Consider the following 25,204-nt stretch of genomic DNA (forward strand, 5'->3'; position numbering starts at 1 on the left):
AAGCCACCTGTGATGGAACCTTGCAAGTCAAGGTCATGAACAAATTTCTTGTAGCTATTGGAAATAAACTAATGAGGTAGAACTGTCATATCCAAATGGAAGAGGTGGTTGATACTGTTATTTCCTTTTGCTGTCAGAGGGTTGTTGACAATGGCAACCCCGGGGGCAAGGGGGGATGTTGGTGAGATCCCAGGTGGTGATGGATTCTTGGTCCACTCAGCTTGCACACATGCAAGAGGAGGGTCTGTGGCCCCTCGGCCATGCTGGTGGTCTCCTTCCTCAAGTTTTAACTTGTGTCTTCCCTGGCAACAGGGAGTCATGGGTTAATGTCACCTGTCATGCCTCTTTCTTCAGGGAAAATGTTAAAAGGCTCAAATCCAAGCTGTGACTTCCCTTAGGCAGTGTAAGCCTGTAGGCTGCAGCCCCAAGTTTATGTCCAAAGGCTGCCTCAGAACCCTGGAGGGAACAGCGCCCAGCTGGCAGCCCACTCTGCCCTTGCAGTTCACTGGCCGTTTCGCAGCCAGTACTAAGATAGGCAGTACAAGGAGCTTCCCACCGGCCAGAGCAGCTGCCTCGTAGAGTGTGGGGCTGGCTTTTAGAAGTTTCACACGTTTGCGGCTGAGAGTGCAGAGCTCTCTGTTTCACTTTGTGAAACACTGGCAGCTCTGAGGGGCTTGGCTTTCGGTAAGGGACTTACGGTCTGACTTGCCACGAGCACCTTGAGCTCCTGGGTTGGTTGGTGGTTGGTTGGTTGGGTTGTTTTAAATTTGATTTTTCTTTTCCTGAAGTTTGTTAGAAGTCAGACCTATGCGAGCAAAACCATGGCCCACTTCAGCAGCCATCCAGTGGGGGTGCTTAATCGGTGGTGGTAGGATTCACAGAAACGTTTTTTTGAAATGAAAGAGATGATGTACTTACATTGTAAAATGGTTTACAATAAAGTTTGGCATCTTATTACAGTTTTTTAAAAAAAGAAGCCATCACATTTGTGGTTGTTGGTTGTGTGTTCTCTGGAGGTGAAACAGCTTGGCAGGGTCAAAAAAGATTCCCCTGTGAATTAGAAAGTTCTCCCCAGAGACCAGAGTGAGAAGGAACCTTACGGAGCCTCATGGCAGGAGTGGGAGCCCGCATCTGCCCAGGGAAAACCCAAACATGCTCTTGCCATGTCCATCTCCACTTCCTCGCTAGTGAGAATTAAAGCAAGTCCGTCTCTGAGGAGGATGTCATGTTGGGGAGGTAGAGTATAAGCAGTGAGCAGCCCACATCCTCGTCCCTGAGGCTGCGGGGCTGGAAGGCAGGTCCCTGGGCAGAGCGTCAGCGTCAGGTGCCATCTGCAGGGGCACCCCTGGAGCTAGTGGAAGGCCCCCACGAGGCCTGGCCTGCCCTCGGCGGCCTCTTGGCCCATGTGCCACATCCTGGGCATTCCTCATGTCAGCACTTGTCTCAGATCAAGCCTGGCAGTCCTCTCATTGGCCTCCTGGAGCCAGGATGGCAGGAGGGGTATTGGGGTGGGGTTCAAAGTATGACAGCAATGGAGTGGCATTTGGGATAACCAAATGTCAGTGCCTGGTTGGGTTCCATCTGCCTGGAGCCTTCAAGGATAAAAATAATCTCCATAAACTGAAAAGGACTTAGATATGTCTGTCACTGGGAGGGCCCCAACCTCCTGTGCATACCTATTCCCCACACCCACTCCAGGCTTAGGGTCCTGTCCTGTGCCCTGGGGGATCTTCCCCTTGCAAGGAGGAGTGTGTTAGGAGCTTTTAGCAGAGAAGAGCTAAGTGACCTTCCAGGGGAGCGATTGGGCCTGTTGTCTCCGCAGTTTAATACCTGGAGTAGGCTTCACTGTCCCCCAACTGAAACTGTCCTGCAGGCCAGCCCCCCTGTGGTGGCCGCACCTAGTCGGAGACCTGAGCCTGAGCCTGCCTCCCACTTCTCTCAGTGCCCTCACCATCGAGCATGGTTTCCTGCCTAGTCCTTTCCAGACCCCTTACTCCCCCTCGCTGAACTTGCAGTTGGAATGGGACAGAGGACAAGTACATCAGCAAAACCATGAGCAACTCCCCAGGCCCCTGTACCTCAGGCTCTCCACCTGTGGGCCTGCGTCAGCCTCTCTCTCTGGGTTTGCTGTCAGGGCCCAGTGAGCTTGCCATGAGCAAAGGGAGCAGACACGGGAAGCTCCTGCTCTACCACCATGCAGGGATGGAAAATCTCTCCACTGGAATCCAGGGGAAGGGATGGAAGAGGAAGAAAAACAAGCTTGGAGCAGTCCAAGCCGGCTAGGGCCCTCCGTTCCCTCAGGGACACCCCACACCCACCCCACACACTGGGATGAACCCTTGCAGAGGAACAATTCAGATGGTCACACATTCCAGGACCCACATCCGTAAACACATAGCAAGTCCACCAGTGCCAGCACCTCCCCCGGGGGAATCAAGCAGCTGTCCCGGGAGGCACAGGGTCTCTGCAGCCGTCTGCTTTCATCAGGGCTGCAACCCCCAGGCAGCAGTACTCGGAGCCCCTCTCATCGCTGAGAATAAACTCTGAAGCCAGCGACCCTGCGGACCTGAATCATCAGGGAGCCTGCCGGAGGAGGGGCAGTGGCTCTCCGGGACAAGCAAGCAGGCTATATAAGTTCCAGAAGGCTGGGCTCCGCTCAGACCTTCTCCAGCAGCTGCTGCCTGCCAGACAGGCACCTTCAAAGACCCAGCGCTTACACAATACCCACCATGTCCCAGGTAGGAGGGCCCAGCATGGGCTGTGTTGATGCCAGAGGGAGTGGAGGTGGAGTCCTGGACACTTACGGCTCTGGCAGCTGTGTCTTGAACTGAGCCCCAAGCATGAACTGGAGGCTCTGCAGCCCTTGGGAGATGGGGGCTCAGGGAGGACCCCCTGAAGAACCCCTCTTCTGTGTGGCTTTGGTGGTATTCCGTGGTTTGTTAGGAGGAGTGGAGAGAAATGTTAGGGGTGGGGGCTTAGATAGATCTCTGCATGTGCCTGTGTGTTTGGGCAGGGGGCGCGTTTGTGTGCATGCATGTGTGTGCTGCTGCTGTAACTCAGTGTATAGAGCTTTGTGCATTTGTAGCTATGGCCCCTGCAGCCATGCACGCTGTGTGTAGCTACACACATAGGTCTGTCTGTCTCTGTGTATGATATATGCATGAAGCTGTATGTGTGTGCACATGAGGCTGGAGGGGCACAGCTGGGTGCATCCCTGTGCAGGGGTGTAGTGTGTTACTCTGAGGAGCCTGTCCCAGGCTGACGGAGGAAATGCCTGCACCTGCACCCAAGCACAGGCAGGTCTCAGACTCACAGGCGCCTGGGGTTGAGGGGTAGGCTAAACACTGAGCCTGGGTGTCCCCCACCCTGGAGGGACAAACCAGCCTGCCAAGGGAGAAGATTGTCCTTGCTGCCTGCTCCATGGGTGGGTGGTCACTTTGGACTGTAACTCTGTGGGCATCTGGTCCTTCTACCCCATTTCCAGCCCCAAAGACACAAAGTAAATACTAGCGCTTTTGGGCAATCCTTGAGGGACCCCTTGGCACCCAGTGAGCAGGTTTTGGAACTAACCAAATGCCCTAGTATTGCCCAACCTCAGAGATAGTCCCCTTCACCGTTCCCCGCTGTGCCCAGCCCTGAGCTTGGCCAGGCAGACAGACACACCAGTATGAGGCTGCAGCAGCCACTGCTCCCAGGAGCTCCCAGGCTATAGGGGAAGGGCACATGGGCAAGTCAGACCAAGACAGCTGGGAGACCTGCAGCAGGTGGAGCATAGTTGGGAAGGCTTTCTGTGGAAGAGGAGTAGAGCCTTGAATAGGCTTGGGTTTAGTGAACAGAGAAGAGGGGTTTGGGCCAAGGCACAGAGGTAGGTGTCCCCGCCTCGAGACTTCGGGTAGTAAGATAAGGCTCTTGGATCTCCAAGGCTGGTGCTCAGGAAGCCCCTATCAAGAAGAAGCGTCCCCCTGTGAAGGAGGAGGACCTGAAGGGGGCCCGAGGAAACCTGACCAAGAACCAAGAAATCAAGTCCAAGACCTACCAGGTCATGCGGGAGTGTGGTGAGTGTCCTCACGCCATCTGGGGCTGGGGGTGGGGGTGCAGGTGTGTGTCTGGTGGGGGGAGGTGGTCAAGGATCCTTTTCTGAGAATCCAGTATTCCTGGACTCAGGAAAGGGTGCACCCATCATAAGGGACCTTCCCTCCCGGGAAGCCAGGCTGGCCCCTGACTTTGCCTCCTCCCACAGAGCAAGCTGGCTCGGCCGCCCCCTCGGTGTTCAGCCGCACCCGCACAGGCACCGAGACTGTCTTTGAGAAGCCCAAAGCCGGACCCGCCAAGAGTGTCTTCGGCTGAGAAGTGCGCACTACTCCCCTTGCTGCCCGAATGCTCAGAAACAGGAGCCTTTCCCAGGAACTCTTTTTTTATGCCAGAGCACTTCCTCGCCCCTGCTGTCTCTGGGGCTGCCACCCTCCCCCACAGTCCTGGCCCTTCGACCAAGGGCTCCGCACCAGCACCTTGGAAGCACCAATAAAGAGGATGCCCGTGTGGCCCTGGCGGTCGGAAGGTGTTGGCTGGTCCCTGGCTTTGGCCACTATTGAGGGAGGACAGGGTGGGAACATGGAACATGTCCATTTGGGAGGATCCCAGGGGATAGCACAGGTGCTATGATGGCCACTGCCACATGCTGCCTTGGACATGGAGACCCGGTGCTGACCTGTGACTTCAGACTCTCCTGAGCCTCAGTTACCCCTTTTGTACTACAGGGGAGTTGAGCTGGAGCCTATTCCATAAAGCAGGCCATGATGACACTGCTCAGAGTGAAGTGGGTGGGGTCTCAGAGACCACCTCTCCCCCTGCCCTCCACAGAAGCTACTGAGACGCCTCTGAGGGCCGGCAGGCTCTGCAGCACCTGGGGACCTCCAAACCCCTCTCCCTGCACTTTGGTTCACACTGCCACCTTGCCAGCTTTTGTCCCCTCCAAGGCAAAGCCAGATTGAGATTCCTCTCTGGCAGTCAGTGTCCTGAGCTACTGTCTCTTCCAAACAGCGGGGATAAGCCTCCCACAGTCTGCTCCAACCAGGCTGCCTGGGGCATAGGAACACCAGATTCTCAGCCTGCATGACCCTTCCCTCTGCAGTCCTCTGTCCCCCATGTGCCTGGAACTGCCAGGTTCAGAAGACCCATAGAGGCCTGTCCTGTTTTGATGGCAAGACTATGACCATGGACAGGCTGACAGTGGCTCCTTTCGGAGCTGGACTGGCAGAGCCTGGGCTTGTGGTGCCTGGCTCAGGGCTGATGCCTGCTAGGGATGCCCTCCTGCCCCAGGAGGTTCTGGCTGCCCAGAACCTTTCCCACAGTCCCGGCCAGCCTGGCCTCCTAATATAGCCCTGGGTCCGGGCTGGGCCTGTGCTCTGTGCCCCAAGGGAGCAGACCTGCTATGAGGAAGGGCCTGGTCCTACTTGCTGGACCCCATGGGGAGACTCTTCCCCCAGACACTGAAAGGAGTGTGTTCCCCTGTGTAATCCCAATCATATCCAGAGCCAAAAAGGTGAGCAGTGGAGACGTGCGCAGAGACGAGGCTTCTGGCCAGCCATGCTGAGGAAGGGGAGCGTCGTCTCTGCAGCTGTAGAAATAGCTCCAGTCTATGGCACCCTTGCCCCAGGCCTGCCACCACCTCTCATGGAGACAGGACTGGTAGAGAAAACCCTCCCCAGCCTCTGGAAGCCACTGGCTGCCCCAAGACCCCCCATAGGTCCCCAAGGCAGCTGGCCCCCTCAGAGCTGGTGTCACGGAGCCGTCCTTCCCCGATCCAGGACTTGGCACCTGGCCACATTTTTATGACTCATCTTTACCCATGTGTGGACACAGATTCAGGAGCTGGCTTCTGCAGAGCCACCAGGGAACGCTAACCCCAGCAGCGCCCAGAGCGCATAATATGTTCTCACTCAATCCCACTTTACAAGGCGCAGAGTGCTTCAACTTTAGTAAAGCCGGGACCCACCCCAGGCCCTTGGGCAGCACTCCCCTGAGTCTGGGCTGCGGCAGCGTCACACTGCTCACGACAATGGCATTCTGCCCTCTCTCAACCAGCAATTCCTGGGCTCCCTTCGCTCCACCGGACGCCACCCCAGTCACCCCTCGGAGCTGCTGGCACTATCAGCTCTGTCTTCTGTTCCATGCTCTCCTGTCAATAAACTCCCCACGTGGAGACCTCTGTGCCACAGGATGTGGCAGCTTTATGACTCACTTGTATTGCCTAATTGCCATTCTTGTTTTGGGAGCCTTGCTGGGGTTGAACCTAAAGCCCTGGCTAGATTAATGGCACCCAAACAGCAGCCTGGGACCTCAGGAGAGAGAAGGAGGCGCCCCGTGCCAGCACCTCTCACTTCAGAAATACGGCGTATCTGTCCTGACTCTAGATGTTGCCCCACACAGACACCTCCCAGCGTCACTCCATGCCTTTGGGCCCTCCCATCAGCCAGTCACACTTACCTGGTGGCCAAGCCCCCTTCCTCCAGGAAGCCACTAGGGTAGCCCTGTAGCCCTAGTCTTCCCTACCATCCCCGTTTCTCCCCAGGCTGGACTTAACGGAGAGCAGACTGACATCTTCACTGTCAGTTCCCTCCCAGCCCTGTGGAGCTTGGTGGAATGCCTGGTGTGAAGGGTCCTGGTGAAGGTTTCGCACCTTTCAGAAGGGGCACCTTCCCCACTCCAACCTGAGCATACCTTTCTTTAGTATACATTCCTGCCCCCAGCCAAGGTCCACGGGACATTCGTCATTTGCTTATCTGAGGCCACTGTGGTTTTTGGCTTGTAGATCCCAATTTCCCAGAACCTGCCCCCATGTAGGTGGGGCAGCAAACAAATTACTAATCCATTCCCCACTTGCTCTCAAGTTCAGAAGCCTCCTGGCAGACACTGGAGCCACGATGAAGCCCCCAGGGCCTGTCCGTACCTGCAGCAGAGTTCTGGTCCTGCTTTCACTGCTGGCCATCCACCAGACCACCACCGCCCAAAAGGTAGCCAGTGTCCACGGGTGTGGCATGAGCTGGGGGATGAGAGAACGCCTGGGAAGTGGGGAAGAGCCTCCGCATGTGCGAGCATGTCCAGCGCAAGTGCGTGTGCATCAGTGTGTGTGCCAAAAAATAGTGCAGACCTCCCGCCAGGCACTACCTCAAGGGCCTTACAGGTATTCTCCCACCTAATAGAGGGGATGATCCAATCGCTTCCATTTTGCAAATGAGGAAATACAGTTTTACGAGCCTGGTTCTACCACTTTCTAGTAAGTGACCTCAGGGGAGTGATTTATTCTGTCTATGTCTCAGTTTCCTCATCTGTAAAACAGGGTAATACTAGAACCTATTCAGAGGGTAGTGGTTGTGAAAACCAAACCCGTTGTATCTATTAAGTGCTTAAGACAGTGCCTGTCGCAGAGCAAATACCCAAGCGCATAAACAAGCCACTTGGCACCTCTGTGCCAAACTGCATTCAGGCAGCCGCATGCAGCCGAGCAGAGCTGGTGCGCGTGAGCATGTCGCACACAAGCAGGTAAGAGGTGCCCGCGTGCCCCTCCTCGGGGAACACAGGCCTCAAGGCAAATGGCACATGCTAGGGAGTGCCCTGCGGAAGAGGGGGTGAGTTGGGGAGGGCCCACTGCGGAGCAGAGAGGAAGATTCCCGACTTTTAGAGACCAGACTCTAGTCTACCTCCGAATTCTCCCAGCTCCCAGGGCTTCCTGGTAGGAGACTGGTGGGAGCTTTCCTGTTGCCACAGAGGCCAAAGTCTCCAGAAATCAAAGGACCTGGTCACTGCCCTTTTTCTGGGCAAAGCTAAGCCAGTGTGCAAAGCTCCCTGACCCCACCAGGGCTCTCACCCCTGCCAAAGGCTGTGTGTGATGCCCTCCCAGACACTGGCCCCGGCTGCACCAGCTCTACTCCCTGCATGCTTGTTCTTCTCCGAGGGGCGCTCTGGGCCCCCATAGATCAAGAAGGACGTGACCCCTGCCCTGTGGTGCCATAGGGTGGAGAATGAAGCACACAGCTACCTCTTACCTGAGACAAATGTTCACATAGGAGATGCCTCACTGGGTTCAGCCTGAGGCCTGGTCAGTGGCTTAGTCAGACTGGGGGCCAGGGTTTGGTCTGGAGCCAGAGTCAGGGCCGACTCTTGAAGAGTGTCACCCTGAGCTGAGGTGGCATTGAAACCCTGCAACTCCCCTTCTTCTTTGCTGGTCCAGAATGGTATCGACATCTACAGCCTCACCGTGGACTCCAGGGTCTCGTCCCGATTTGCCCACACGGTCGTCACCAGCCGAGTGGTCAATAGGGCCAGTACTGTGCAGGAGGCCACCTTCCAGATGGAGCTGCCCAAGAAAGCCTTCATCACCAACTTCTCCATGTAGGTGTCTTCCCACCTTCCTCCCCTCTCCACACCCCCCAGTGCTATGACTCCATCTGCTCTGTGCCAGCAAACCCTCTTCTTGAAGTGAGGCCTGCCAGGGTGTACATCTTCAGGAGTACACCCTGCACCTGGGGGGCACACAGGGAACAGGCACTTGTTCTCAAAGATGCCCCCGTCCTTCCCTCTATCCAGCCATTCATCATCCCTAAGTGTTGTCCAGGTGGCAGGCAGAGAACCACAGCATCTTTGTGGGTTTGCCTTTGAGGAGCACAGACTTGAGGCCTCCTGAGGCCACACCAGGCAAGAGGGAGTCACCGAGATGCACATTCCAGCTCAAAGTACAGAAAACCTCCTAGATCCTTGGCTTCCCCACAGTGGAGAGTGGCTTGAGGAGGATTCTCCTAGTTATGCCCCAAGCTGGGATCCTGCAGAGGACATTTTTGCTCAGGCTGCATGAGAGATGCCTGAGGTTTCTCTGAACTCTGTGAGCCAGTGATGGTCCTTACTTTGTCCTCTGCCACCCTCCCCTACCCTTCCCAACTCAGTATTGTAATGTTTACTAAATGCACCAGGACGCTGTCTGTCCCTTGCTGCCAGGAAAAGCTGTGATTTAGGACAAGAGTAAGGCTTTTCCCAACAGAGAGGGCGATCGTGGGGCAGAGAGGGAGTGTCTCTCATGCAGGGTCCACACTGGGGCCTCTGGAAAACTGCAGTGGGGGCTGGTCTCCTCCCTCAGGCCCCACGCACCCCTCACTCCACAGCAGCCCCTACTTTTCCTAACCCAGAGCCCGGGCCTATGCTGCCCAGCTTGCAGTGCAAGCCCTAGGGGCCGTGTCAGCCTTCGACATGGATGCCAGGGTCAGCAGTTGCCAGGTCCAGGCCCGTTGCATCTGCTGAGAGCCCAGGACTGTCACTTGCATTCTCTGGACCCAGATCCTGTTGCTGCATGAGTTAGGGGAGCAGAGGGCAGGTTCCTTGCTCCCTGACCTGGCTGGGAGCCCCAGCTGGGCATCTGGAGAGATCAAGCACTGCCTACCCAGGAGGAGAAGCGCCGCTGCCCACTCACCAGCCCCATCTGGGGCTGGAGTTAAATTATAACCAGGAAGATCAGGCAGGAGGGACGCATAGTCCTGACATCCTGGCTGCTCCCCCTCCTGCCCACTGCCACACACTCCCACACTTCCATACCACCCACAGATAGAGCAGGTGAAGTTGACCAGGCACATCCCTACTTACCCCACAAGGAGGCTCTGGCGAAGTCATTTTCCTCCCTGAGAAATGTCCTGGGCCATTCTTTCTCAGCCCCCGAAGGATGGCTGCTAGGAGTGTGTCCACACACTCAGGAATCCCATCCACTAGTTGTCCAAAACCTCCCTCCAGATATGCCAGCCTACCTGCAGGGTGCCTGCCTCTTATGGGAGGGAAGGGGGAGACTGCTGTAGGCGGAAAGGGCTCAGAGCCTCCAGCCCTGCGTCTCCTTCCTCCTCAGTCCTGGCCCCACATGGCTGCACGCAGGGCTGGGAACAAGTGTGGCTCAGAGAGCTCTTGCTGGTGATGAACTGGTTCCCTGGAATGGTCCGTGAAGTGGAAGGGGCAGGTGGGAATGTGGGCCAGTTGGGCCAGACTGGACAGGTGGAGAGAAGGCAGGACTTAGCCCGGCCCTGCCCCTCTGCAGCCTCCCCTTCATCCCGTCTATAAAATGAATGCTTACTGTTACCGTACACACCTCTGGGAGCTAGAGGCCTGGCGCACTTTGCAGAGTGCCCTGTGCAGAGTCTTGTATGCAGTAGGTGCATAATAAATGGCCCCGGGCTCAGGCAAAGATGGGAGTCACTGTGTCAAGAGGCACACCAAGTCCAGAAAGGCTCTCTGGAGGAGGCAGGAGTGGAATGGAACCCTCGCACCAGGCTCTCAACAACTCCCACCCTTCTGCCCCCAGGATCATCGATGGCGTGACCTACCCAGGGATCATCAAGGAGAAGGCCAAAGCCCAGGCGCAGTACAGTGCAGCAGTGGCCAAGGGAAAGAACGCTGGACTTGTCAAGTGAGCTGGCAGGGGGCAGCTTCAGCGGAGAGGGTCTAAACATAGGCCACCCTGCCTTTGGCCCTTAACCCTGCCCCCACCTCCACCAGCCTTACCCCACCTGTCCTGGAGGGGCAGGCCTGATGCCCTTCTCCCCCAGGGCCACCGGGAGAAACATGGAGCAGTTCCAGGTGTCAGTCAGTGTGGCTCCCAATGCCAAGATCACCTTTGAGCTGGTCTATGAGGAACTGCTCAAGCGGTGTCTGGGGGTGTATGAGCTGCTGCTGAAAGTGCGGCCCCAGCAGCTGGTCAAGCATCTGCAGGTACCTGCTGCTGCCTCTTCCGGGGAGGCCTCCTGCATGACCCTTGCCCTGCTGAGGACGGCCCCTCTTTGCCCCTGGGCCTCATGTGAGCCCCAGCCCAGGCTCCTGGCTGACCCAGGGACCCACATCTTGCCTCCAGATGGACATTCATATCTTCGAGCCCCAGGGCATCAGCTTCCTGGAGACAGAGAGCACCTTCATGACCAACCAGCTGGTAGACGCCCTCACTACCTCGCAGAATAAGACCAAGGTGGGTCTGTTGTGGTCAGCAGGCAAGGGTACCAAGGACCCTGCCTTCAGGCCAGCCCTATAAGCCTGGATTTCCAGAGAGCTGGATGGGCTCTCCGTCCAGTGAGGTGTGAGCTGGAGAGGCTCTTGAGATCTCTGTGTCCTTGCTGTCATTTGGCAGATGGGAAGGGCAAAGCCTAGAGGACTGTGGTGTCCTCGTATGAGCCCTGAGATCTGTCTGGGAAGGGGTTGGAGAATAGACTGATGTGAGGGTCCTGGGGCCAAGTGGAGAGGAGGAGATGGTGGGACTGCACATATCCTGGGACAGCCTCTGCTTGCACAACTCCAGGAACAGGGCGCTCATCACACCCCTCCCGTATGCGAAAGCGGCCCATCAATAACGCAGCCTGAAAGGAGGTGCCCTGGAATACGGACCCAAGGCTACATCCTGGAATTCTCATTTCCCAATATATGGACTGGGTAGAGGGTGTTGTCGGCCTGGCTTTGCTGTTCCTCCCAACTTCAGCCCAGATTATTCCTCCAGGCTCACATCCAGTTCAAGCCAACGCTCTCCCAGCAGCAAAAGTCCCCAGAGCAGCAAGAAACAGTCCTGGACGGCCACCTCATCATCCGCTATGATGTGGACCGGGCCGTCTCCGGGGGCACCATTCAGGTGGGTGGACTCCAGGCAAGAGCAGAGCAGCCTGGAGGTCTGTCCACCTGCAAGGGCCTGAGCTTGGGTGTTTTAGAAGAGGAAAAGAACCACCCTTACTTGGCAGTGTGCACCAGGGACCGGCACAGACAGAAAACACGTGATTTAGTTGTGTTGTCCCTGAAACTATTCCCTTTCCCAGGCAGAAAAGGTTTGTCTCTGAGAAGATCTGCCCTGTGGGGTTTCCTTCTTTGCCTCTGCTGCTGGGAGGCTCACAACTCAGTTTTACGCACATTTGCAGTAGTTTCTTTCACACTTGTTTCTGGCATTATTATTGTTGTTGTATTTTGGTGCGATCATGGCTCACTGCACCTTCAAACTCCCAGGTTCAAAAGATCCTCCTGCCTCAGCCTCCCTAGTAGCTGGGACTACAAGCATGCAACACCACACCTGGCTAATTTTGTTTTTTGTTTTTTTTTTCGATAGAGACAAGGTTGCCCGGGCTGGTGTTGAATTCCTGGGCTCAAGTGATCCTCCCCCTAAGCCTCCCAAAGTGCTGGAATTACAGGCGTGATTCACCACGCCCAGCCATTTCTGCCATTGTTATTATAATTCCCTTTTACTCCATGGTTTTGAAGTCTTCCGTCTTTTCATGGTTGTCAGGTTTATGATGTCTGAACTTTTTAGTATAAGCCATCTGAAATGCTAAAACAAATAGAAGGAAAAGTTGCAGGGAGAGTTCTAGTAGGCTATGCATGAGCAGGGAAGGCTTCTGCAAGAAAGGGGCTGGTCTGAGCCCTGAAAGAGGGCAAGGTTTTGGGGAGGTTAGCAGTGGGATGGAAATGGGATTGGAACAGAGCACAGAAACCCAAGAATTTGGGGTAAGGGGGCTGAATGGGGATAGGGCACGATCATAGCTCTGATGGCCTGGGTGGGTCTTACTCTGGTCACAGATCGAGAATGGCTACTTTGTACACTACTTTGCCCCCGAGGGCCTAACCACAATGCCCAAGAATGTGGTCTTTGTCATTGACAAGAGCGGCTCCATGAGTGGCAGGAAAATCCAACAGGTAGGTCCTGTGGCCCAGAACAGGGCCCTGAGAACTCCCAGGCCCTTCACGCTATCTGCTGTGGTCCGACAGGCAGACCCCCTTCCTTCACCTTTTGGCGCCGTGGGGCGGGTGGCTCTCAGGAGCCAAGGTTGGCCAGAGCCTAGGGCAGCCCCTGTTCCTAGAGGCGATACCATGACCTCACGCCTGAGACAGGAGTCCAAGGATGCCAGCCCAAGGGCACACGAGCCCTCAGGGAGCCCTTCTGAAGCAGTATTCCCTCTCCCTGACCAGACCCGGGAAGCCCTAATCAAGATCCTGGATGACCTCAGCCCCAGAGACCAGTTCAACCTCATCGTCTTCAGTACAGAAGCAACTCAGTGGAGGCCATCACTGGTGCCAGCCTCAGCTGAGAACGTGAACGAGGCCAGGAGCTTCGCTGCCGGCATCCAGGCCCTGGGAGGTAAGTCTTCTGTGGCCCTGCAGGGTGGGGGCTTCCAGGGCTCCTGGCTGGGGGCCACCTTGAGAGTGTGTGCTCCTCAGGGACCAACATCAATGATGCGATGCTGGTGGCTGTGCAGTTGCTGGACAGCAGCAACCAGGAGGAGCGGCTGCCCGACGGGAGCGTCTCGCTCATCATCCTGCTCACCGATGGCGACCCCACCGTGGGTGAGGGCCCTGCCTGCGACTCCAGGACACGCTGCATGGGGAGGCGGCTGGGGTGGCACCTGGGCTTGCTGTGGGACCTGGGCAGGGAGAGGGGGTCACTGAGGCCCCTCGGCTCTGAGGTTCCAGAACTATTCATCGAGCAAATCACTGTTTTCTCACCCTCATCCCAAACCCCTGGGTCCAGGGGAGACTAACCCCAGGAGCATCCAGAAAAATGTGCGGGAAGCTGTAAGTGGCCGGTACAGCCTCTTCTGCTTGGGCTTCGGCTTCGACGTCAGCTATGCCTTCCTAGAGAAGCTGGCACTGGACAACGGTGGCCTGGCCCGGCGCATCCATGAGGACTCGGACTCTGCCCTGCAGCTCCAGGTGCCAGCATGCCCCAGGTGGGCTGCACAGAGAAGTGGGCAGACCCAGCCTGGCCTTTATGACACCCCCAACTCTGCAGGACTTCTACCAGGAAGTGGCCAACCCACTGCTGACAGCAGTGACCTTCGAGTACCCAAGCAATGCCGTGGAGGAGATCACTCAGAACAACTTCCGGCTCCTCTTCAAGGGCTCAGAGATGGTGGTGGCTGGGAAGCTCCAGGCCCAGGGGCCTGATGTGCTCACAGCCACAGTCAGTGGGAAGCTGGTGAGTGTGGCCAAAGCCACCCTGGAGGGGAAGGGCAGCCTCCACCTCTGCATCCGGAGGGGCTGGGCTCCAATCCCAGACCTGCCCCGCTCCAGCTTTCCCCTCTGCTGCCTGTGGATGACACAGGGCATGGCAAGGATTCAATGAGAAAACGGAGTGATTCTCATGAGACCACCTGTGCGGTGCCCAGCACATACAGGCCCTCAGCGACGGGTGTGTGCACCTGTGAGCACAGGTGAGGGCAGGGATTCCTCCCTAGTTGTCGTCCCCTCCTGTCCTGGTACCAGCCCTCTCAGGTTGCAGTTGGACAGGGGAGGGCTGCTCCTATTTCACAGATGAGCAGACTGAGCTCCAGGCAGGGCAGACAGCTTGCCCTGGGCCCCACTGCAACCGGGCCAAGAGCCCAGCTTGCTACGTGGCACCCTGTCCTTGCCCAGCCTTCCCTGCCTCCTTCCAGGGACCCCCTGTCATTCCACAAAGAGAAACTGAGCACCAGCCCTGCGGCAGGGCCTTCTTCAGCCCCTGGGGTGCAGCGGTGAATGAGGTTGACCCCTCCGTGCCCTCATAGGAGAGACAGCCCAAGGACATGTCATCACACAAACAAGCTACAGGCTGGGATCTAACCCCGGACTCAGGGGAGCAGCACTAGGAGCCCCAGCCTGGCCTGGGGATCAGGGAGGGTTTTCTGGAGGAAGCCCAGCAGAGACTAAGGGATAAATAGGAGGTGGGAAGAGTCCAGATGGGGCAATGGAGGAATATGTTAGGCCCCTGTGGCATGAGGGCAGCGAGTGTGAAGAGAATAGCAGTGGGCGTTGGGGGCCCATGGCCTTGTCTCAGGACAAGTCCCCAAGTGTCATGACTGTTGGTACAGGCTCTGTGGCCACCCTGCCTGGCTTCAAACCCAGCTCTGCCACCTCCCAGATGGGAGACATGGAGAAGTCACTTAATCTCCATGTACCGCAGTTTCCTCCTATGTAAACATGGGAATAAGTCACTGCCCCCCTCAGAAAGCCACTGTGATTGATGTCCAGTGTAAGCACACCATACATGTCAGCAGCTGATTTAGATTGGAGGCCGTGGATTCCCACAGTGCAGAACCCAAGGTGATTCCGGGGAGTTCACAGACAGACATGGCTTTGTTTTAGTAGTTATTTACTTATTTTAATGTGTATTCTGAAAAATATGACCTGAACCTCAGACCTAAGTTTTGTTTTTTTGTTTTTTTGTTTTTTTTTTTTTTGAGACAGAGGCTCGCTCTGTCACCCAGGCTGGAGTGTGGTGGTGTGATCTCGGCTCACTGCAAGCTCCACCTCCCGTGTTTACGCCATTCTCCTGCCTCAGCCTCCCGAGTAGCTGGGACTACAGGTGCCCGCCACCTCGCCCGGCTAATTTTTTTTTTGTATTTTTAGTAGAGACGGGGCTTCACCATGTTAGCCAGGATGGTCTCGATCTCCTGACCTCGTGATCCGCCCACCTTGGTCTCCCAGAGTGCTGGGATTACAGGCGTGAGCCACCGCGCCTGGCCCCAATCCAAGATTTTATGGGTATAAAGCCAAGTAAAAATTGTTAGCCTACTTAAAGTTCATTTAAGGAAAAATATCAATTAAGTAGCTATATGTGTGGATGGGGCAAAATCCATGCAGGTGGCCTGTGTGTGCTGAAGCTGTGGAAAGCCAGCCAGGGTGAGAGACAGGCTGTTCCAGTGGGAGTAGAGGCACAGGTCTGATCCACATTGTGAAAAGGTCTCCTGACCACTCGGCGAGCTCTGGTGGGAGAGGCCTGGGATTCCTCTGCCTTAGAAGCCCATTTCCCAGGCAGCGAGCTGGGTCAGTCTGAGACCACAGGCCCCTCCCTGAGGGAGGAGGGAGTGGGTTCACACAGAGCTTGGGTGCACGCTTCCCTGTCATGGTCCCACAGTGGCCAGCCGCAGAGGGGCCTGCTTCCACAGGGACAGCCGTTGGGGTGGATGGAACCCCAGACCCAGAGCCACGACATCTGCCTTCTGTTCTCAACTCTGCCTCTGAGCCCCGGGAAGGTCCTTCCCTCCCTGTCCCTTTCCCCCACCTTTGGGGTAAGGGCAGGCTGTAGCTAGGGACCCTTCCTGCTCCACACTTCACTTGCAAATCCTTCCTGCTGCTGTTTCTACACTGGCCTGAGGTTCCCATCCCTTTCTTCCAGAGGTTTGGCTGATCTGAGTCCTGGCGCCGTGCCTGCCTTGTTGTACCTGGGCTACTTTGTTACCTTTTATCTTCACCTCCGTCTCATCCCTGTATGCTCTGTGACTGAGCCCCTTGCACCCCTAAGCCCCCTCCTTACCCCCACTCAAAGGAAATGCAGTCCCCACAGTCAGTGTGTGGGACCTGCCCCAGCTCCAATCATGGAAGAGCTCGGAAGTGCCAGGCCAGATGCAGATGTCCGGCCCTCACTGTTCCTGCCCTGGCTGGGCCCCTCTTTCCAGCCTACGCAGGACATCACTTTTCAAACCGAGTCCAGCGTGGCAGAGCAGGAAGCAGAGTTCCAGAGCCCCAAGTATATCTTCCACAACTTCATGGAGAGGCTCTGGGCATACCTGACTATCCAGCAGCTGCTGGAGCAGACGTGAGTGCATCAGCACCTCCCTAAGCCTGTCGGTAGGGGGCAGGCACCGGTGGCACGGGACAGCACCTAAGCATGGAGAGAGGGGGGTCTTGGTATCATGTCCAAGCTCCAGATTCTCCCAGAGGGACCTCCCTAGAAGGGGCTGGATGGAAAATCTGTTCTGAGTTCTGATGTCCTTCACCTACAGTGTCTCCGCATCTGACGCTGATCAGCAGGCCCTCCGGACCCGAGCGCTGAATTTATCACTTGCCTACAGCTTTGTCACACCTCTCACATCTATGGTAGTCACCAAACCCGAAGACCAAGAGCAGTCTCAAGTTGCTGAGAAGCCCGTGGAAGGCGGTGGGTGTGGGGTTGAGATCTCAGCCTCCCAGGTAGCAGAGTTTGGACCCAGCATTCTCCCGACTCTTCCCTGCATCCTGACCAAGACCCCAACCGTGCCCCCAACAGACTCCCCCTGGGAGATTCAGCCTATTCACTGATGAGGAAAGTGAAGCTGGGTCTCCTATCTCCCCAAATTCATTGCACCTACGATATAGTCCAGGATTGGGTAGCAAGATAAAACACAAGCGCTTTGAATTGATGGAAACCACCCTGACAGTGTCTGTCTGTGTCTCTGTCTGTCTGTGTCTCTGTCTGTCTGTCTCTCTCTCTCTCTCTCTCTCTCTTTGTATTATCCAGAAAGTAGAAACAGGAACGTCCACTCAGGTAAGCAGCGAACATCCTCAAAGGCTGTGCTGGGTGGTGGTCTGCTAACACAGCGTCCAGGGCGCCAGCCCTGTGAGGTTACTGGCCAGGGCCCAGGTCCGCCCAGGCCTCTCCAGCCCAGCCCTGCTGCCAGGAGGCAGCATAGTCTGACCCAGCACGCTGGTGCATTTAGTCACCTGTGCATTCAAATATTGGCTGCTCCTCCGGCCCTGTCCCCAGCACTGGGAATACAGTCCCCATCCAAGTGGGGCCACAGGAAGGTGGGTGCAAGATGCAAACCCAGGTCCCACTGATTTCCAGGTTCCACTTTCTTCAGACATTATCTCCAGGGAGCAAAAATGCCAAAACCAGGTGACAAAGTAGGAGGTGGGGGGAGGGGAGATTGACAGATTGGGCTCGGTCCTGGCTATGGAGGGGAGTGCCTTGCCCAGCTCCTCTGGCTGGTGACAGCCCTCGGGCCTCAGTTCAGTTGTATCTGATTAGGACTTGACCACACAGAGGCTTCCTTTTCTCCAAGAAGAGGATTGAGTAGACAAGGTAGTTTGAGGGGTTCTGCCACATCCCCGGGGGGGCGGAGTTTGAGGGGGGTCCATTGTTGTTCCAGCATTGATTATCTCCCAGCTGTGGGGGGAGAGGCTCCCTGAGTTGGCCGGGTGTGGGGAGAGGGGACGTAGTTGCCCTCTCCGCACCCACTCGTGGGTGGATCTGAAGCCCTGACTGTGAGGACCCACACCCCACCTCAGAGAAGACTGCATCTGTCAACTTCTCCAAAGCTGGAGCTGCTGGCTCCCTGTTGAATTTCGGACCCGGGGTTCTCAGCTCGGGGCAACTTGGACCCCCAGGACCTCCTGATGCTCCTGACCATGCTGCTCTCCATCCCTTCCGCCGTCTGGCCATCTGTAAGCCTCCTTCCAGTCCTGTGAGGGCCTCAGTTTCCTCATGGTGGTCCTTGAGCCTGCCCCACAGAGGGGGTGGGGGTAAAGCATGCACTGCAGGCCAGGCCAGGGATGGCTGACGAGGGCATGATGTGAAGTAATTGTGGGTCAGTTCAACCTGGGATCATTTACTGGGGCTGGGGGGGGAGTGCATTTCCTAAGGAGGCTGTCCTCACCTTCCCAGCTCTCTGCAGCTGCCCCATGCCCAGTCCTCAGCGTCTCATCTCAGGTGTGAGCTCTCCCAGGTCCTTCAGCTGCCCTGAGGTTGTCAGACCACAGGCTGTGACGGAGCAGCCTCTCCCACACTCCTTGTTCAGAGGGGACCCTAGGCCCTAAGAGGGGCAGGGACTGGCCAAGTGTGCACGTCACAGCGCTCTTTGGAGCAGTCCTTGCCAGCTTCTTCCCTCTGAAGGCCCCTCTCCCCACTATCCCTTGTACGGACATCAGGCCTCCCCTCCCCAAGGCAGGACTTCACCTGTCCTTTACTTTCACTGAGTAGGATCCACTATACTCTAGAGGCTGACTCATGAGGAAACCTTCTAGGAAGGGAGGGCTTCCTCCGTTCAGAAAGTCAACAGAGGTCCCTTGAACAGTTTCTGATCCCCAAATCTGCACTCGAACACAGCTGCAGAGCCAGGCTGGACCTATCCCTGACAGCATGCTCTTCTGTTTGAAAATCTCCCATGACAAAGGCCATTCTAGGTGGAGCGTATGTGTGGCAGGATGGGGGCTGCAGCTTGGTGGCGGCGGTGGCTGTGCCGCTGGTTGCTCGCCTCCTGACGGTCTCCCTGCTCCCTTTCTGTTCCTGATGTTCCTGCCCTGATGCCTGCTTCAGCACCACCAGCCACCTCAAATCCTGATCCAGCTGTGTCTCATGTCACGAATACCAAAATCAAAGGTGCCCCCAAGACCAGAGGCCCTGTCCTAACAGGGGGATCCTGGGAGGGGAGTGACCTGTCACGTGAGCGTCTTGATGTTGAAGTAGAGAGGGAACCCGGCCACACCTAGTCACTACTCCTTCCCTCAACCTCCCACTCCTCAGGAAGGGGCTGCCTAAACCCAGACTTTTTCTTCTTTTAGAAGCAACCATGACAGCCCAAACCCCAGGTAAGTTCCCAGCCCCCTGGGCCCCCTTCCACATCCTTGCCCCTAGCCTGCCCTTCCTGCTCCAGGAGCCGTGCCCCGGCTGTCCCAGCCCCCATACAGGCTCCCTCTGCCATCCTGCCACTGCCTGGGCAAAGCGTGGAGCAGCTCTGTGTGGACCCCAGACATCACCAGGGGCCAATGAACCTGCTCTCAGACCCTGAGCAAGGTGAGAGGGGGCACACCCAGAGAGACCCAGACACCATGACACACACCACCTGCCCACAGAGACACACACAGTGCGTGCAGGCTGGCCCCACGCAGGCCCCTCCCAGATCATAGCATGGTCCCGCCTCCAAGCCCCGGCATGGGCACACATACAGCCACCCCAGGGACCTTCCGCTGGGCACCTTGTGTGCAGGTGTGGGTGGCCTAGGCACAGATAAGCATGGCAGCCACGTGGAGGTGAGCCTAGAGGAGGAGCCAGGGTGGGGCAAGGGTCCAGGGAGCTTCCTGGGGTCGCATAGGGATGGCAGGGCCCTGGCAGGCACACAGAGACCAGCATGAGGATGTTCCAGATGGAGGAGTTAGTGCCCGCACATACACAGCCCCAAAAGATGAGACCCTAGAAGGTGCGGATGAGAATGGCAGGAAGAGACAGGGGTGCTGGCTGGGCCCCGCCCCTTCAATCCTGAACCAGACATGGAGACACACTCCACTCAGCGATGCTCACCTCCCCTCCGCCCAGCCCCGCTCAGAGCCAAAGGACATCCACGGCTTTCTCATTCCTCAGATGCATGTGGTCTCCCACTTCCTCACTCAGCCCTGGGAGTGTCTTTCCTGAGGGCAGGCAGCACCGATTCTCCATCTTACCCTTGGCTGCAGCATCTAGCTCAGGGCCAGGCGCTCCATAGGCCGTTCTGAAGGCTTGTGGACTGGAGACAAGTTAATTCTCAAAGGCCTCATCTGAGGGTGGCCATCGCTGAGGATTTAGGGGCCCCTCCAAAGCCATAGACACCAGGGGTGAGTGGAGAGATTGTGGAGCCAGCCCCCAGTGTGAAGGAGTGCTGAGAAAGGGACGCCCCTCCTGATGAGGGAGGGAGCTGCTGCGGAACTCCAGGGGCTGTGATCAGGGAGGACTCCCTGTGCAGGTCGGTGTCAGCCCTGGCTGGGGCCCAACTTTGACCTCTCTGGTTTGGTCTTCCCAGGGGTTGAGGTGACTGGCCAGTATGAGAGGGAGAAGGCTGGGTTCTCATGGATCGAAGTGACCTTCAAGAACCCTCCAGTCCGGGTTCATGCATCCCCTGAACACGTGGTGGTAACTCGGAACCGAAGAAGCTCTGCATACAAGTGGAAGGAGATGCTGTTCTCAGTGATGCCCGGGTAAGGCCCAGGCTGGAGCCCGGGGCCAGGGGTTGCCCTTTCAGGCTACAGTGGCTGATGATGGTACCAGCAGGTGGCCTGAAGCCATGGACCCAAGAATGGAGTGGCTACACTCACAGGAGGTGCAAAGAGACAAGAGCCCTGCCGTATACCCCTGCAGTTCCCAGAGGGCACTGAGGAGTTGTCCTGGGGACCTAACCCAGGTCGCTATCCCATGCAGGAGACAGTGTGGTTTGGAGCTAGCTCTGCTGCTCATCCTTTGTGACCCTGGGCAGGCAGCTTAGTTCCTCTGAGCCTCAGTTTCTTCACTAATAACCAGTACTCATCATCCTGGCCCAGAGTCAGAAGGCTGAGGGGAGAACCCAGTGAGAGAGTGTAGTTGGGAGCACTTTGCCCTCAGATGAGGCAGTGCCCCCCAGGCACCCCACAGCATGGCGCTGTCTACGTAGTGACGTGATATTCTGATGACAGTAGTGAGAAGCTAGAGAGCACTGTTGACAGCAGGTTACCAGCATTCTCTTTAGCATATCCTTGGAGCTTTGCTAAGGAGACACAAGTCAGTGGCCTCAAATACTGAGCAGCTGGTGAATAATGGAGGCAGAAGGCCACTTCTTCTGGGTGGAGGAGCTCACTGCTTCACAGTGGCCTTCCAGGGACAGTCTTCCAGTTTTGCAGATCGCGAGGGGCCTCGGGGAAGGGCTGAGGCCCTGGTCCTCCGTGGGCAGTGGCCTCCGAACCCCCGGCCTGTGTCATAGCTCACCCTTTTCCAAGTGTGGAGAGCCTTGTCCAGCCCTGCCTCACCCAGCCCTCCTCGGGAACTCCCTTGCATTTGACAGATGAGTGCACATCCAGCTAATCCAAGGTCTCACCCAAAAACCTTCCCAAGTTCATAAAAGATCTAGGCCCAGAGTGGTGGCTCACGCCTATAATCCCAGCACTTTGGGAGGCTGAGGTGGGTGGATTGCCTGAGCTCAGGAGTTTGAGACCAGCCTGGGAAACACGGTGAAACCCCATCTCTACTAAAATACAAAAAATTAGCCAGGCATGGCAGCATGCACCTGTAATCCTAGCTACTTGGGAGGTCGAGACAGGAGAATCACTTGAACCTGGGAGGTGGAGGTTGCAGTGAGCCGAGATCATGCCATTGCACTCCAGCCTGGGCGCAGAGTGAGACTCCATCTCAAAAATAAAATAAAAGATCTAAAAGTTGGCCAGGCACGGTGGCTCATGCCACCCAACACAAGTGTAATCCCAACACTCTGTGAGGCCGAGGTGGGTGGATCACTTAAGGCCAGGAGTTTGAGACCAGCCTGGCCAACGTAGTGAAACCCCGTCTCTACTAAAAATACAAAAACTAGCCAGGTGTGGTGGTGGGCACCTGTAATCCCAGCTACTCAGGAGGCTGAGAATTGCTTGAACCTGGGAGACAGAGGATGTAGTAAGCTAAGTTAATACCACTGCACTCCAGCCTGGGCGACAGAGTAAGACCCTGTCTCCAAAAAAAAAAAAAAGAAAAAAAAAATCTAAAATTCCTTGCTATCTGGTAGATTCACTAAAATCAATAGCATTTTTATGCCTAGAAAATGAAATAGAAGTAAAATCCTATTAATTATGGGGAGAGAGTGTCCAAATACTTTCATGAGCTACAGAAGACATAAAGAAGAATAGGTGGCCGGGTGCCATGGCTCACGCCTGTAATCCCAGCACTTTGGGAGGCTGAGGCAGGAGGATCACAAGGTCAGGAGATTGAGACCATCCTGGCGAACACTGTGAAACCCTGTCTCTACTAAAAATACAAAAAAAATTAGCTGGGCAGGGGAATGGCATGAACCTGGAGGGCAGAACTTGCAGTGAGTGGAGATCACTCCACTGTATTCAAGCCTGGGCAACAGAGCGAGACTCCATCTCAAAAAAAAAGAAAAAAGAAAAATAGGCCGGGCGCAGTGGCTCCTGCCTGTAATCCCAGCACTTTGGGAGGCCGAGGCAGGTGGATCACCTCAGGTCAGGAATTGGAGACCAACTTGGCCAACATGGCGAAACCCCGTCTCTACTAAAAATACAAAAATTAGCCGGGTGTGGTGGCGGCACATGCCTGTAATCCCAGCTACTCAGGAGGCTGAGGCAGGAGAATCGCTTGAACCCAGGAGGTGGAGGTTGCAGTGAGCTGAGATCACGCCACTGCACCCCAGGAAGAGAAAAAAAAAAAAATTCTTTTAAAAAAAAAAAAAAAAAAAAAAAAAAAAAACCCACATGTTTTAGATTGAATTGAAACAACAGGACAGTATATGTTTAGGGAAAATTTGTTTAAAATAACCTCTGAGTAACAGCAGGGTCTTATTCAACATGCTTAAAGGAACCTAACATTCATGAGAACACCAAAAAGGCAAGAATTTCAAGGGTTATTTCAACTAAAAAAATGAGAAGACAGAATGAGAAGAGGCCTACCCTTTAGACATTAAACACATGATCAAACACGAGTCATCCAAAGAGAGTGTACCAGCTGCCGAACAAAAGGGACAGAGTAGATGCATCAGAGAAACTCCTTCAATCATATAAAACTAATTTATGAGAAAGTGAATTTAAGAAAACCAGAGGCCGGGCGCGGTGGCTCACGCCTGTGATTCCAGCACCTTGGGAGGCTGAGGCTGGCAGATTGCTTCAGCTCAGGAGTTCGAGACCAGCCTGGGCAACATGGTGAAACCCTGTGTCTCTTAAAAATAAAAAAAATTAGCTGGGCATGGTGGCATGTACCCGCAGTACCAGCTACTTGAGAGGCAGAGGTGGGAGAATCACTTGAGCCGAGGAGGCACAGGGGGCAGTGAGCTGAGATCACACCACTGCACTGCAGCCTGGGGGACAGAGTGAGACCCTGTCCCTGCCCCCACAAAAAAGAGAAAGAAAAGAAGTGCTGGGGAAACCGGACATCATTAGGTTAACTTTGGTCCTATTTTACCAATGAGGAAACGGAAACCCAGATTTAAGGGCCTTCCCACCCAAGGCCACTCTATGACTTCCTGGACAAAAGGGGAAGCCCAGCCCGCTCCCCACCCTGACTGCTGAGGCTCCGAGCACACGTCTCTACCTTCCCGCTCAAGACGCTGGGTCTTTCCACAGCCTGAAGATGACCATGGACAAGACGGGCCTCCTGCTGCTCAGTGACCCAGACAAAGTGACCATCGGCCTGTTGTCCTGGGATGGCCGTGGGGAGGGGCTCCGGCTGCTTCTGCGCGACACTGGCCGCTTCTCCAGCCACGTTGGCGGGTCCCTTGGTACTGTGCCCGGCCTTCCTCAGAAACCAGCTGTGCCCGGGAACAGGCGGTGCCCTCCCCTGCATGCGCCTCCCAGGCTCCCTCTGTCTCTCACCCTTACTGACCCACCCTTTGTATCTCAGGCCAGTTTTACCAGGAGGTGCTCTGGGGATCTCCAGCAGCGTCAGATGACAGTAGGCGCACACTGAGGGTTCAGGGCAGTGACTACTCTGCCACCAGGTGATTTGGCACAAGCAGACCGCTGAGCCTGGCTGGGGTGGGGTGGGGACTGAGAGGCCAGGAGCCAGGCTCTCCAGGGCCCCACTTCTGTCCTTGCCCAGGAACTAGACACAGTCCGGTGGAAGGTTGATGCTGTAGACGTGTCTAAGCCAGCTTTCAGTGACCCCACAAAAGATGGATGGGCTTCTAAGACCCACAGAAAGCACATGGGCCCTGAGATCCCTGGGGTTGGTTGGGGACGGTAGGAACCTCTCCTTGTCCACAACCTGAGCTCCCAGAGCCCTGAACGCTGGAGACCACACGTACTGACTTCTCTAGAGCAGGCTCTGGGTGACTGGGCCTCGTTCGCCTGTGCTGGAGGGAATTCTAGAGGGACCCCAGGACTCCCTACCCTCCATGTTCCTGTCCCCAGCTGTCTCCCTCCTTTCCCACCACACCTGAGATTTGCTGACCACATGCCTATCTGTCTGTCTGTCTTTCCATTTCAGAGAGCGCAGGCTGGATTACCAGGAGGGGCCCCCGGGAGTGGAGATTTCCTGCTGGTCTGTGGAGCTGTAGTTCTGATGGAAGGAGCTGTGTCCAGCCTGTACGCTTGGCTGCCCCCTTGCAACTGCAGGGCCGCTTCTGGGGCCTGGACCACCATGGGGAGAAAAAGTCCCACTCATTACAAATAAAGAAAGGTGGTGTGAGCCCGGGAAGTGGGTGTCTCTGGTTCCCTGTGGCCAAACCCTAGGGCCTCAGCCTTGCATCCTGAACCTTTAACATCATGGAACACTGAAGCTTCCACTGTCAGCTCTCAAGGGCCCATGGCCAGGAGGGCCCATGCTGAACTTTCAGTCCAGCCCCTTCACTTTACAAACAAGGAAACTGAGCTCTAACCACCCATTTGAGATGTCACTCCCGCCCCCAGCTAGGGGCCCAGGGCTGGAAGCATTCTCCAGGAGCAGAGGTTCAGTTTTGACTACAAAAAAAAAGAGTGAACGGGGTTGGAATTCTTTCTAGTCCAGCTCCTAAACTTTCTCAGTGAGCTTTTGGAGCTC

At 56.0% G+C, this 25,204-nt stretch overlaps 2 protein-coding genes across 9 annotated transcripts in view; both read left to right on the forward strand.

Annotated features, from left to right (window-relative positions):
* The window catches only part of LOC101007158 (musculoskeletal embryonic nuclear protein 1), a 67,667-nt gene extending 63,110 nt beyond the window's left edge, over nt 1-4,557 (forward strand). For 2 of the 4 annotated variants that reach the window (XM_009200560.4, XM_021934326.2), the window contains 2 exons: nt 3,923-4,055; nt 4,241-4,557. In XM_009200560.4, coding sequence (XP_009198824.2) covers nt 3,923-4,055; nt 4,241-4,347 — 240 coding nt within the window. In that variant the 3' untranslated portion in view covers nt 4,348-4,557. Of the gene's footprint in view, nt 1-2,458; nt 2,739-2,820; nt 2,925-3,922; nt 4,056-4,240 lie in introns of those variants that run through there. The other 2 variants (XM_009200568.2, XM_009200567.4) reach the window with 2 other exon arrangements.
* ITIH4 (inter-alpha-trypsin inhibitor heavy chain 4) lies at nt 4,469-24,862 on the forward strand. 5 transcript variants are annotated; one of them, XM_009200561.3, is made up of 25 exons: nt 4,469-4,558; nt 6,891-7,013; nt 8,231-8,391; nt 10,334-10,438; nt 10,578-10,740; nt 10,880-10,990; nt 11,513-11,641; nt 12,574-12,690; nt 12,964-13,132; nt 13,213-13,338; nt 13,523-13,704; nt 13,784-13,969; nt 16,428-16,567; nt 16,755-16,909; nt 17,249-17,275; nt 17,576-17,626; nt 17,759-17,812; nt 18,019-18,174; nt 19,046-19,108; nt 19,291-19,317; nt 19,406-19,522; nt 20,502-20,676; nt 23,791-23,945; nt 24,068-24,164; nt 24,653-24,862. In XM_009200561.3, the coding sequence occupies exons 2-25, from the start codon at nt 6,924-6,926 to the stop codon at nt 24,720-24,722; spliced, it is 2,826 nt and encodes a 941-aa protein (XP_009198825.2). In that variant the 5' UTR covers nt 4,469-4,558; nt 6,891-6,923; the 3' UTR covers nt 24,723-24,862. The 5 variants fall into 5 exon arrangements, with proteins under 5 accessions (XP_009198825.2, XP_009198827.2, XP_009198826.2 ...); XM_009200563.3 differs by having other exon boundaries at nt 18,049-18,174; nt 24,653-24,853; XM_009200562.3 differs by having other exon boundaries at nt 17,774-17,812; nt 24,653-24,853.
* The last annotated feature ends 342 nt before the right edge of the window (nt 24,863-25,204 follow it).

This window comes from Papio anubis, chromosome 2, assembly GCF_008728515.1.
Source record: "Papio anubis isolate 15944 chromosome 2, Panubis1.0, whole genome shotgun sequence".
Lineage (NCBI taxonomy): Eukaryota > Metazoa > Chordata > Mammalia > Primates > Cercopithecidae > Papio > Papio anubis.

What these genes read in the sequence shown, in the direction of transcription:
- ITIH4 (XM_009200561.3), top strand. Translation starts at nt 6,924, where the DNA reads ATGAAGCCCCCAGGGCCTGTCCGTACCTGCAGCAGAGTTCTGGTCCTG. An exon ending in GCTCTCAGACCCTGAGCAAG is followed by an intron (nt 19,523 to 20,501) that starts GTGAGAGGGGGC and finishes TGGTCTTCCCAG; the next exon opens with GGGTTGAGGTGACTGGCCAG. An exon ending in CTGTTCTCAGTGATGCCCGG is followed by an intron (nt 20,677 to 23,790) that starts GTAAGGCCCAGG and finishes GTCTTTCCACAG; the next exon opens with CCTGAAGATGACCATGGACA.